This window comes from Gossypium raimondii, chromosome 11, assembly GCF_025698545.1.
Source record: "Gossypium raimondii isolate GPD5lz chromosome 11, ASM2569854v1, whole genome shotgun sequence".
NCBI classification, from domain to species: Eukaryota; Viridiplantae; Streptophyta; class Magnoliopsida; order Malvales; family Malvaceae; genus Gossypium; species Gossypium raimondii.
In genome coordinates this window covers 11,606,349-11,618,761 of record NC_068575.1, presented here as the reverse complement: position 1 = coordinate 11,618,761, position 12,413 = coordinate 11,606,349, and the positions used below count along the sequence as shown (strand labels likewise).

At 30.7% G+C, this 12,413-nt stretch overlaps 1 protein-coding gene across 1 annotated transcript; it reads left to right on the top strand.

Annotated features, from left to right (window-relative positions):
- The first annotated feature begins 7,455 nt into the window (after positions 1-7,455).
- LOC105804646 (ferrochelatase-1, chloroplastic-like) lies at positions 7,456-11,867 on the top strand. Its single transcript, XM_052623581.1, has 7 exons — positions 7,456-7,541; positions 7,734-8,028; positions 8,147-8,278; positions 8,447-8,548; positions 8,652-8,708; positions 10,419-10,505; positions 11,796-11,867. Exons 1-7 carry the CDS (start codon positions 7,456-7,458, stop codon positions 11,865-11,867), a joined length of 831 nt encoding a protein of 276 aa, XP_052479541.1.
- Positions 11,868-12,413: the final 546 nt, after the last annotated feature.

Here is a 12,413-nt window from a genome sequence, read left to right as displayed (position 1 = left end):
GAAAAATAATACTACTAAAGAAAAAGCCAACTCAAATAGAAGAGAGTGGGAAAAGAAAAAGTAATCAAATGGAGCAATGATTATGGTTTGATGAACTCCATTTTGTGTTGTATTATATATTAACTATTCTCTATATTAAATTTTTAATTTTGAAAATATTTTTATGTTTTTAATAAAAAGATTTAAATTTGAAATATTAGATATTTAAACTTTTAATATTTTTTGAGGTGAACCATAATCTAGTATTAATTTACGGTACATGCAGTCCATGGGTTCTTTTTATTTATTTAAATATATAAGCAAGTTTAGTTTAATATATAAATCACAATCTTATTTTTTATAATTAAGATTTTTGTAAATATGATTTATTACTTTTAAATAAAAATAATATTATATGTTACAATTATTTTTAAATGATTGTTGAAGAAAATAATAATAATTTTGTCTTTTGGCCCTTAAAAGGACTATTGCTTTGTATTTTCTTTGATTCATGAATGATTATTCCATATATAATGTTGAAATCAAAATAAATATGAAACCATGCTCAAGACGAGGTTCGCAAGCTTAATTATATTCACTAAAAATAAAAATATATATGATTATGTAAAATTTAAAAATGAGTGTTTTCTTATAAAAATAACTATAAACAAAAATTAAATAAAAAGAAATAAAAAATCTAACATAATTAAGGTCTTGCTTGATAAAAGGTTAAAATATTAGTAGACTAAAATTAATATTTTTTAAACAATTTTATAACCCACAATGAAATTCAATTATTTAATAACTTAAAATTTTGTTTATTTTATCAAACATAACCTAAATAATTACAACTAACAAATAAGGAACACTCGATGCGCAATCATTTATATAGCACAACATATTTTATTTATATGCTTACCAATACTAATGAAAAATTCGTTAAAGAATAATATAAATGATTGCAAATTATTTTATTAAAAATTAAACATCAATTCAAAAATAAAAAAATGAAACACATGCATAAATAATAGATTTATTTTATAGAATTCATGCTATTTCTAAATAAATAAAAATTAATATATATTTTTATACATTTGTCTTCTCCGATCTTTAAATAGGAGGATAAATTTCTTCTTGCATTGACAATAATATAGATGCCAATTGAGCTAAAATTTAATCCACAAAATATTAATTAATCTCTTCAATTATTTTAAATATCAATTAAAATTTGAATTCAAATTCAAAGATAATTCTTTTGGAAAAACACATTTTAGTCCCTCTCAATTTCAATATCGAGCAAATCAATTCCTTTTAAAAATTGAAATCCCAATTAATGTTGAGTATGTCTCATATTTCAGTCAAATTTAAGAGATAATTTCCCAATTAAACTCTTTTTTTTGTTTTAGTCAAACTTTGATTAGTCTAGGTTACTTTATTATTATTTTACCTATGAATTTAGCCTATAAATAGACTCCTTTACAACATTAGAAAATACACTCATTAAATATTAGAACTCATAACACTTTTGGAGAATTTTATATTTACGTTTTAAGGGTTTGTTGTTTTCGGGTTTCAGTGTTTAGGTTTGATCACCATTTTTTGTACCATTCGTTCTTTTGCCAGTATAGTAAAATTATCTTTACTCATGGTCTTTTATCCTCTTTAGAGGGGTTTTTTCACGTTAAATTTGTGTGTTCAATTTCTCAATTTCTTCCACTATTTTTACTTGTTCGTTGCTTAATCGGGTTGATCCCCAACAAGTGGTATCAGAGTTAGTTCAATTTTCGCAGATCAGCTCATTCAGAGATGGCAGCAACAAGGTTTAACATTGAGAAGTTCAATGGTGTCACAAATTTCAATCTTTGGTAAGTTCAGATGATGGCAATTCTAGTTCAAACCAGCCTAAACGTCATTACCGAGAAAAAACTTGAAAATCTAAATTAGACAGAATGGGAAGAGCTTGATGGAAAGACCTTGTCTGCAATCCAGTTGTGCCTCGCAAATAGGGTATTGCAAGAGGTATTGATGGAGAAAGTCTCATATGCCTTGTGGAAAAGGTTAGAAACTCTTTATGCGACTAAATCTCTAGCTAACCATTTAGAGTTGAAATAATGTTTATTTACGTTTCGCATGAACGAATGTGAGCTTCTTAGAGATCACATTAGTCAATTTATTACTCTTTTGAATAATTTAAAGAATGTTGCGGTTATGATTGACGATGAAGATCAGGTTATGCTATTATTGTGCTTTTTACCCTCTTCATACAAGTCTTTCAATGAGACCTTGATTTATGGTAGAGACAAACTCTCGTTCGAGGATGTGAAGGGTCATTTGTTGAGTAAAGACAAACTCGACAATGAGTTTGGTTTGGATAGCAAAGCAGATAGACAAGCTTTCATTTTAGTAGCATAAAAAAAGCGAGAAAAAAACTATCATTATTGTAAAAAGTTAGGTCAAGTCAAAGCAAATTGTTATAAACTGCGAAATAAAAGGGTTGCTGAGAGCAACGAGGAAGATGTAGCTAGTGCTAATTTGGCCGACAAAAGCGGTGATGATTTCTTGTTAGTATCAACGAGCGAAAGCTCTGAGCTTACGTCCAAGTGGATCCTAAATCTGGATGTTCTTTCCACATGTGTCCCAATAGAGAATGGTTCTCCACATACAGTTCGGATGAATGCGGAGTTGTGCGCATGAAAAATGATTTATCTAGTAAGGTAATCGGTATTGGTACTGTTAAAATTATGATACACGATGGGACAATTTGTATTTTCTCAAATGTCAGATATGTACCTGATTTACGAAAGAATCTCATCTTCTTGAGTAGTTTAGACTCGAAAGATTGCAAGATCAATATCGAGCGAGTCTAGCGGCATTAAGGTGTCTCGTGGGGCTCTCGTTTTGTTAAAAGGTAAAGAATCGATAGTATTTATATTCTAGAAGGTTCTATAATGACTGATGAAATCGGACGTCCCTCGTACTTTACGGAGTTGAAGTCAACTCGATTGAGTGGAGGCAACTTGGTCATATGAGGGAAAAATGTATAACCATTTCATTGAAGAGAGATTCTCTTTTGGATGTAGGTTTTGAAAAGTTAGGGCACTATGTTAATGAAAATCAAACCCGAGGTTAGTTTTGATTTGGCAATGCACAAGTCGAATGCTAGAAGTCTTCTAGCTTCTAAGCACAGATTCGACACAGTTAATTCCCTACATAGTTCAAGATAGGCCCGTGGCGGGCTTTGACAAAGATGGCGTTGTGGAAATACAAGTTAAGGTGGAAATTTGTTAAGTATATCTCATATTTCAGTCAAATTTGAGAGATAATCTCCTAGTTTGTAACAACCCGGTTTTGACCCTAAACGGAATAGTGGTTTCGGGACCACAAATCCGAATCAGAAAAATATTTTAATATTATTTTTAGTGTCTATTATATGTTAAGTTATAGGTGTGAAAAATTCGTGTGGAAATTTAATCGTTTAAATGTTCAATTTGATAAAAAAAAGGGTTTAATTACGTAAAATGAAAATTTAAGGGTTAAATCTAAAAATACCTAATTTATGTTGTCTTTTAAAAATGGAGGTCTTAAATGTCAATTAGACCATTTGAAATGATAGTGGGTGGCTATGGACAATTATATCCTTATGTTATATGAAATATAAATTATTTATTAAAGGTTAATAAGGTAAATAAATAAAACAAACTAATATATGTTAATTAAAACAAAGAAAAATTCAAGGTTATCATCTTCTTCACTAGCGAAAGTAAACAAAAGAAAAGAAAGAAAACCTAGCTACATTCGGTCATATAAAAGCTTGATTGAGGTTAGTTCTTTGTTCGGTTTTAATAATTTTTACGTTTTGAGATCGTTGCTTTGTGTTCTTCAAAACCCATGTTTTAATTTTTGAATTGTTGATGATTTTGAAATGTGCCATTGATGAATGCTTGGACTTTGTGATAGTTGATGATGAAAATGAAAGATATGTGATAGATTAATATGTTTTGTATTGGAATTTTTAGTGAAATTGAGTAAATAGGGCTAAATTGTGAAATTAAATTTTTGGGGGACTAAAATGTGAAATAAATGCAATGTGTGGACTTGTATGAGAACCATGAATATTCAGCCCTTGTGTGGTATGGGCAAATTTTGTGTAAATTGTGTTTTATGCAATAGGGAGTAAATTGCAAAAGTGTAAATATTAGGGGCAAAATGGTAATTTGCCAAATTATGTGTTTTTGGACTAAATTGAATGTGTTAATAAATAAATTATCTTATTTTTAATATATTTAGATCGAGAACCAAAGAAATCGGAGTTAGATCGGGAAAAGCCAAATTAGTCGAATAATCGTCAAACTTGATTTTCCATCGTCCGAGGTAAGTCTACTAGTTATTTAACGTATTTAAATCAGTATATATGTATGTATATCTATTTTATTTTGTTGATCTATAATTAAAAATAATTTGATTGAATAAGTTTGAAATATAAATGGTATATATGTATATACCATATTCGAATATATGAATATATGCCTATATAAGTCTTTGAATTAATTGTAAGTACGAATGGTATATAGAAAATATATATACATTGTTTGAATATTAAACATGTATCAATATGTTTATGTTATTGAAAATATTTGATGATATGAGAATTATAAATGTAAACACAAAATTGAATATATATGTACATTCATGTATAATCTTTGAGTTTGATTAAAAGTATGTATATTACATTTGCATAGATAATTTGAATAAGTATATATATATATATATATATATATATATGTGTGTGTGTGTGTGTGTGTGTGTGTGAGTTGAAACATATACGTATATATGTTTGAATAGGTTTTGAACATATTTCAAGGTGTGAATGTTAAATATATATATGGGTAGTCTTGCATATATACGGATATACATGTAAAAGTTATTTTGAATAGGTGGATATATACATATATATATATGTTAAGTTCTTGTATTGAATTTAGTTAAGTAATAATATATAAATATATATGTGTGTTTATAAATTTATAAGTGTTTGAATTGAATTGAAGACATGATTTATAAACTTTTAATTGATTGGACATGAACTACAATGAACATGTGTTTGTTATAAAGAATTATTTTGAGGAAATATTTTGTATATGTGAAATTGAAATTTGTGATCTGAATCAGGCTATAAGCCTAGCAGGCTAAGTGCCGGTGATCTGAATCAGGCTATAAGCCTAGCAGGCTAAGTGCTGGTGATCTGAATCAAAGGAACAAAGTTATTAGCTTAGATTATTTTAATATGTTCGAATGTGAAATATATATTATTTAAGTATAATGGAAGTTAAATATTATGATGGTAGTAGTTGAATCTATAATATAAAGATATATATATATAAATGTATTCGGTTGAATCATTGAATTATCAAGTTTGGAATTGGTGATCTGAATCAGGCTATAAGCCTAGCAGGCTATAAGCCTAGCAGGCTAAGTGCCGGTGATCTGAATCAGGCTATAAGCCTAGCAGGCTAAGTGCCGGTGATCTGAATCAGGCTATAAGCCTAGTAGGCTAAATGCCGGTGATATGAATCAGGTTATAAACCTAGCAGGCTAAGTGCCGGTGATCTGAATATGTTAAATTAAGTGATTATATGCATTTGATATATATATATATAAATATAAATGATTTTGGTTTATTTTAACTTAATGATGGAATAAGTATAAGTATATATATATGAATTTTTGCTCATGATTTACTAAGCTTAAATAGCTTAACGTGTGTTGTATTTGTTTACCTCTGTTTTATAGATTTTGAAGTCACGTTACGAGCTCGGGGATCGTCAGCATAGTCTATCACACTATCGACCGTCTTTGGTATTTTATATATTTTGAATTCGAACCTATGGCATGTATAGTATCTAGTTAATATGTTTAATTTTGGGATATGTGAATATGAGCCATGCGAAAATGGCTTACTTTGTTTTGACCTATTTTGGTGTCTATGCATATAGTTTTAAAGGTCATTAAAATGGAGATTTTAATTATACATATTTGATTATAGTATAAGCTATGATAGATAAGTAAGTGTTATTTAATCTGCTGAACTCCATACTTTAAAATTTTATTTAGTTTGATGTTCATTCATTATTGCTTTCGATGTATATATAAAAAAAAATTGAAGTTAACTTACATGCTGTTCGGTTTGTACTGCATGAGGGAGTTAAGGTTGAACTTAAGACAAGTTATTAGCTAATTAATATGCCGCTATTATATTATGAAGCATTGACTGTCCAAATTAGGGTATAATTATGGTATTTAGATAATTAATATGCTAAGGTTGTGATGTGAATCATTGGTTGTCCGATTTAAGACACTTATTGTATTTTAGTTGTTAAATGTTGCCGTTAGGAGGAGGATTATTGCTGTCCAAAAGTGGCATTATTGTGTCTATTAATGTTTTAATATCTGGTCCAATTTTGTAAATAAATTGTTGACTAATTTTGGTAATAATAATTTTGGGTCAGATTTTGATTGGTAATGCCTCGTAACTCTAATCCGGTGACGGACTCGGGTCGGGGTGTTACATAGTTAAACTTTGTTTATTTGTTTCAGTCGAACTCTGATTAGTCTAGATTATTTTATTATTATTTGACCTAAGAATTTAGTCTATAAATAGACTCTTTTACAACCTTAGAAAATACACCCATTAAAAATTAGAACTCATAATACTTTTGGAGAATTTTGTGTTTACATTTTGAGGGTTCGTTGTTTTTAAGTTTCGAGATTTAGAGGGTGTTTGGTTGGGGGGAATAGGCATGCATTCCCCCCTATGCAGCGGGCCCACAACCAAACGGGTGTTTGGTTCACTGTAATAACATTACAGCCCGAATCGGTTACTGTCCTATTACTCCCATTGCCCGTAATAGCTATTACGCCCCCTTAGCGCCGATTAGGGATTCCGCCCGCTTTTCATCTTTTCTATTCCATTTTCTGCCCTCATCAAGCTTCCGATTCTCCCAAGTTTCCCTTCCAGAGGTAATTTCTTTTCCCTTCCATCGGTTCTACCATCTGTTATTCTCATTCGTTTCTTTTATTTTCTTCATGGATTATCTCTGTTATTATTGTTATTTTCTTCATGGATTATCTCGTTCAGTTCTGCCATCACTTCTTCTCGTTTTATTTTCTTTTATTTTCTTCATGGATTATCTCTGTAATTTCTTTTCCCTTCCATCGGTTCTGCCATCGGTTCTACCGTCGCTTAATCAACCGACTTCAGTAATTCTCAAGGAAGGCTTTTATTAGGGGGTGTTTGAAGCAACATTTTTGGAGGCATTAATAATACGTTCAATCTTGGGAACCAACGCAGTTTTTAATCTGATATTTCCAGTTTTCTTTATAAACAATTTTCGCCATTTTTTTCTCAACTAACCCATGGAAAATCTCTCTCAAATTCACCTAATACTCAGATTCCAACTCTTATTTTTGATAAAAATCATGGAGGCATCATCTTTATCTGGAGTTCTTTCATATACCAAACTTTGTGGTGGAAGTCTCTACTATTCTGATGATAGATTTTCAAGGTAATCTTTTTATTTTCTTTGAACTGTTAATTAGAGGTTTGTGCTTTATAGTTTTTGTCTGAATAGGTTTTTTTTTAACTTTGTAGAACCTAAGATTGTTCTTAGCTCTTCTTTTTGTGAATCAAAGATGAAATTCTTGGATTTGTCCATTTCTTTATATTGTTTTTTTTTCTGGTCGATTCCTCGGGGCAGACGCATTGCGTCTTTCTCACGACATTCATTTAATGGATTCAATGGTGTGAATAAACCTTCATCTAAAGCCCTTATCAAAGGACCCTTTCTCAGTGATGGCCTAATTCAGAGGAGAAATCTGCATTTGCAAGCAATTTGCAGGGTGGGGGTTTACACCTTGAGTGAAAATGATGTTGTGGAATCTCATCACTCACATGCCATGGAGGAAAAAATTGGGGTTCTTCTTTTGAACCTTGGAGGGCCAGAGACACTTAAAGATGTTCAACCTTTTCTATATAACTTGTTTGTTGATCCTGTACGTTATTTTGCTTGTTCTTTTTTTTGTTGTGTGTGTATTTCATACGAACATTTGTGGGTTTCAAGTTACAATGGTGTTGAGGTGATGATGTTTCTTTGTGCAGGATATAATATAGTTGCCTGGGCTGTTTAAGTTACTTCAACGGCCATTGGCGAAGCTAATATCTGTTCTTCGAGCTCCGAAAAGTGAAGAAGGGTATGCTGCCATTGGTGGCAGCTCGCATTTGCGTAAAATAACTGATGAACAGGTAAAATCAAGTCCCTTGATTGTATAAATTTGCTTGTTACTTTATCCTGAGCTAGTGGCTTGAAAATGAACTATTGTACTTTTATATGGATATTTTTTTCCAAAACGAACCATGCTGTGCTTTGGGGAAACTGGCAAGTATATTTATAGTTTAAAGAACTCGTTGCAGGCAAATGCTCTTCGAATGGCTTTGGAGGCAAAGAATGTGAATGTCAGTGTGTATGTTGGAATGCGATATTGGTATCCATTCACAGAGGAGGTCATTGAGCAGGTTCGTCTCTTGATAGCCTAACAAATTTGCGTGTGTTTTGAACTTGTATGATACCATATGCGGAGAGTGATCTCTTTTTGTTGTGCTTTTGTTGATATTTAAGGTGGTTGTTAAGTTGATTAAGGCTGTGTTTGATAGGGGAAAATATTTTCCGGAATTGGTTTTACACATTTTCCAGTGTTTGATAGGAGGAAAATATTTTCCTTTTGTAAAACCAATTCCGCAACACGGGAAAACCAATTACAAATTTGGGGAAAATGTCTTACGCCCTTAATTTTGGTAAGACATTTTCCGTTTTCTCTCCTGCCTTCTAATACCTTCATTCCTTCATTTCCTTCCATTTCTACACCCCCATAAGATCTGTCGACTGATTTTCCACTAACCCCCCACAAGAACTCCTTCATTCCTTCATTTCCTCGGTTCCCAGTGGCAGATTATCGTAGTTTTCTTTCATTTCCTCGGTTCCCTCTTCTCCGACTGATTCAGTTAATGATCCAAACGTTCTCTCCGACCACCATTTATTTTTTCTATCTCAACTCCAATTTCTATCAGATCTGTGGGAAATTTCAGGTAACCTTATTATTGTAGACATTATTTGATTTTTTATGGTTTTATTTTCAATGTCGAAAAAGACTTGCTGGGTTTGTATTTTCTGTTTCTATGTTATGCATTGTTCAGTAATTGTAAAAGGGTTTTAGGTTTTTATGCACGAAATTGGGTAATGCAAGGTAAATAATAAATATGCAGATCAGTAATGTCTGATCCTGCAAATTTTCGTATTTTTGGTAAATAATAAACTGTTGCTAGTTGTTGTTTCTGTATTTGGAATACTTGTAAAGTGCCAGTATTTGGTTTTTTGAACTGCATGTGTAGTTAAACTGTTATTGGTTGTTTTTGTTGGATTGTTTGTGCTACATTGTTGGTTTTGACCTGTTTCTGATATTAAACTGTTGTTTTTGTTTTTTCTTTGGACTGCATGAGTAATTAGGATGAGCATTTTGCCTATCTTTTCACTACTATTGGTGTTAGCTCTGAACTATTTACTAAAATGATTAAAATTGGTTCATGACACTCTTTTCCTATGCCATTGAATTGTTCTAAGTATGAGTGCAATCATACTCATAGTAGCTTTTATTATTTTTCATCTTCAATATGTACAGAATGGATGGAAGCTTCCATGCTTAATCATACATGTGTCTAAGCTCTTTTTATTGCTAGGATTGAGAATTTATTGTTTGTTAGAAATGGAAGGGGTCCTGAACCATGATAGTATTTTTCTTTTTTTACGGACAAATTTGTTGATTTTTCTGTAATTCACGTTTGTAAATAGACAAATCAAGTTGTTGTTGTAATATTGTAGATTTTAGCATTATACAGTTATTGGTTGTTAGCACCCTCTAGGGATTAGAGCCAAGAGGGATGCTTTGGGGTTACAAAGTTTATTTGATGAGTATAATTCACTGAATGCACTTCACAATTGCTATTTTTGGTCATCTTTTTTTACCAGTTTTGGACTGTTTGTATTCAACTATGTGAATAAACCTAATCGAACTGATGAAGTTCAGTTCGGTTATTTCGGCAAATAATAAACATGCAGTTCAAAACTCGGCACCAGCTGCTACCAAAAATAAACAGGAAAACAAAATGCCTAAGCTAGATCCCAATTCTTTCTAGATGAAAACGAAACCCCCCTACAATCTCTTTACTTTCTATTACATTAAGCAGTAGCAGGCAGGGATTTTGATTATGTTTATTAGGTTTTGGGTTTGAACGAACCAGACTTATTGATGATGGCAAGACTGATGTTGTCTTAGCTTCTATTATTTATTGCTCCTAACGGTTCTAATTTCTTTCTATGCTTGACCTTCAGCTATATAGTTCTTGCTGTCCTAGCCTCTACCTCAGCATTCTTACTCCTGTTGGTGGCCTTGGTCGATATTTTCATAAGAGGTTTGTGGTGTGCTTGATTTATGATTTGGTATAATATGCATTTGTGGTTGTTATAATTCGGTTCAAGTGAATTAAATGGTTGTTGGATGTGTTTAGGTATGGTTTATTATTGATTTACATTTTTTCTGTAATTTTTTTACGTATTACTTGGGAAATGGCAGTGATGAGCTGTTATAGATTTAAATATATGTAGTAATATAGAGTTTATGGCAAGGAATTATGTTTTTTTTTCTTTAAAATATAAGGAAATGTTGTTTAAATATTACACATTGATATCGATTTGCATGAAAGAGATTGTAGTGAATATACAGTATGAACAGGAGGGAAAGAATTCATGCACCGCACCATTTTTTTCACAATTCAAAGACTCGGAATTAAAGAAAAGATGAAGTTAGAAATGGGAGAGTCTCAAAACTTTTGCAAATGACAGATGAACCAAAATCAAATTTGTTTTTAACTTTTCAAGTAGATTTTGATTTAAGAAGTCAGGAAGCTAGTAATAATTCATCTATATAGGGATCTTAGGGACTGATATAGTTGTTAATTATGTCCGAATTTTTAATCTGTATTTATTGTTATCTATATAGCAATTGTAGCAAAGGCACTTAAACATTATTTATTTTTATAAAAAGTAATCAATTTTAATTTAAAAATTATAAAAATAGAAATAAAAAATTTATAACATTGTCAATTTTTTTGTTTATATTGAAATAAAAAAAGAAAACACACTTGATAGCAATTATAATTTAAAACTCTTTTATATTTTAAAAAGAGGCATCAACATTTTTAATAATGTTTTTGCAATAAAAACAATACTTAAATAATCAAATTTCATTAATGTATTGTTAAATAAAAACATATTATTTGCAATAATCAAATTTCATTAAATAAACCGTACTTAAAGTATTGTATTAACTATGATCAATATATTTTAAGTCATGGTAACTTTATAAATACATGATCAATATATAACAAATACATGAAAGATATTTTTTATAAATAATATGTTAACGTATATTTTTATAAATACATGGTAACTTAAATAATAAAAATATTTTTATAAATACATGAAAGATAACCTAATAATATATAACAAAATCTTGCACCAATTGAAGTATTGTATTAACTATGATCAATATATTTTAAGTGCTACTTTCAAAATTATTATTGGGCAATTATAATTAGCTTGATATGTATGTATGCACTTTTTTAGTCATGGTAACTTTATGTGATCTTAGGAAAATCTTACATCTTTTGTAGTAGTGATCATATATTTGTGTGGTATTATTTTGTGTAGATGGATCGTAATCAACATCAAATGGCAATTGCCGGAGTCGTGGCTTCAGTTTTAGCTTTTGGGGCTCTTTAGATTAAAAAATTAGAAACTAGGAAGGAAATTGCTTCTCGCCCTCGTGTGAATCGAGATTATGAAAGAGAAAACCATATTAATAGTATTTTATATAGTGGTGACTAGCATTGCATTGATATGATAAGGATGAGACAGATCGCCTTTTTTAATTTATGTGATATTCTTAGTACGAATAATTTGTTACAATCGTCTAAGGGAGCAAGTAGTTATATTTTTACATATAATTGGTCATAATGTAAGGTTTCGAGTGATTGGATCGAGATATTATAGATCAATTCAGACAGTTCACCATTACTTTAGGGTTGTATTGAGAGCTATTTTGAAATTGTATAGACTAGTTATTAGATTACCTGATGAGTCAACTCCTAGTGAAATTAGAAACAATCCAAGGTTTTATCCTTATTTTAAAGATTGTATTGGAGCATTAGATGGAACTCATATTCGTGCATCCGTTCCACCTATCATGTAAGGAAGATTTCCTAGCCGTAAAGGGGGGACGACACAAAATGTATTGGCTACCATTACATTTGATTTGAAATTTTCCTA

What these genes read in the sequence shown, in the direction of transcription:
- LOC105804646 (XM_052623581.1), top strand. Translation starts at nt 7,456, where the DNA reads ATGGAGGCATCATCTTTATCTGGAGTTCTTTCATATACCAAACTTTGT. An exon ending in TCTGATGATAGATTTTCAAG is followed by an intron (nt 7,542 to 7,733) that starts GTAATCTTTTTA and finishes TCCTCGGGGCAG; the next exon opens with ACGCATTGCGTCTTTCTCAC. An exon ending in GAAAATATTTTCCGGAATTG is followed by an intron (nt 8,709 to 10,418) that starts GTTTTACACATT and finishes CTTGACCTTCAG; the next exon opens with CTATATAGTTCTTGCTGTCC.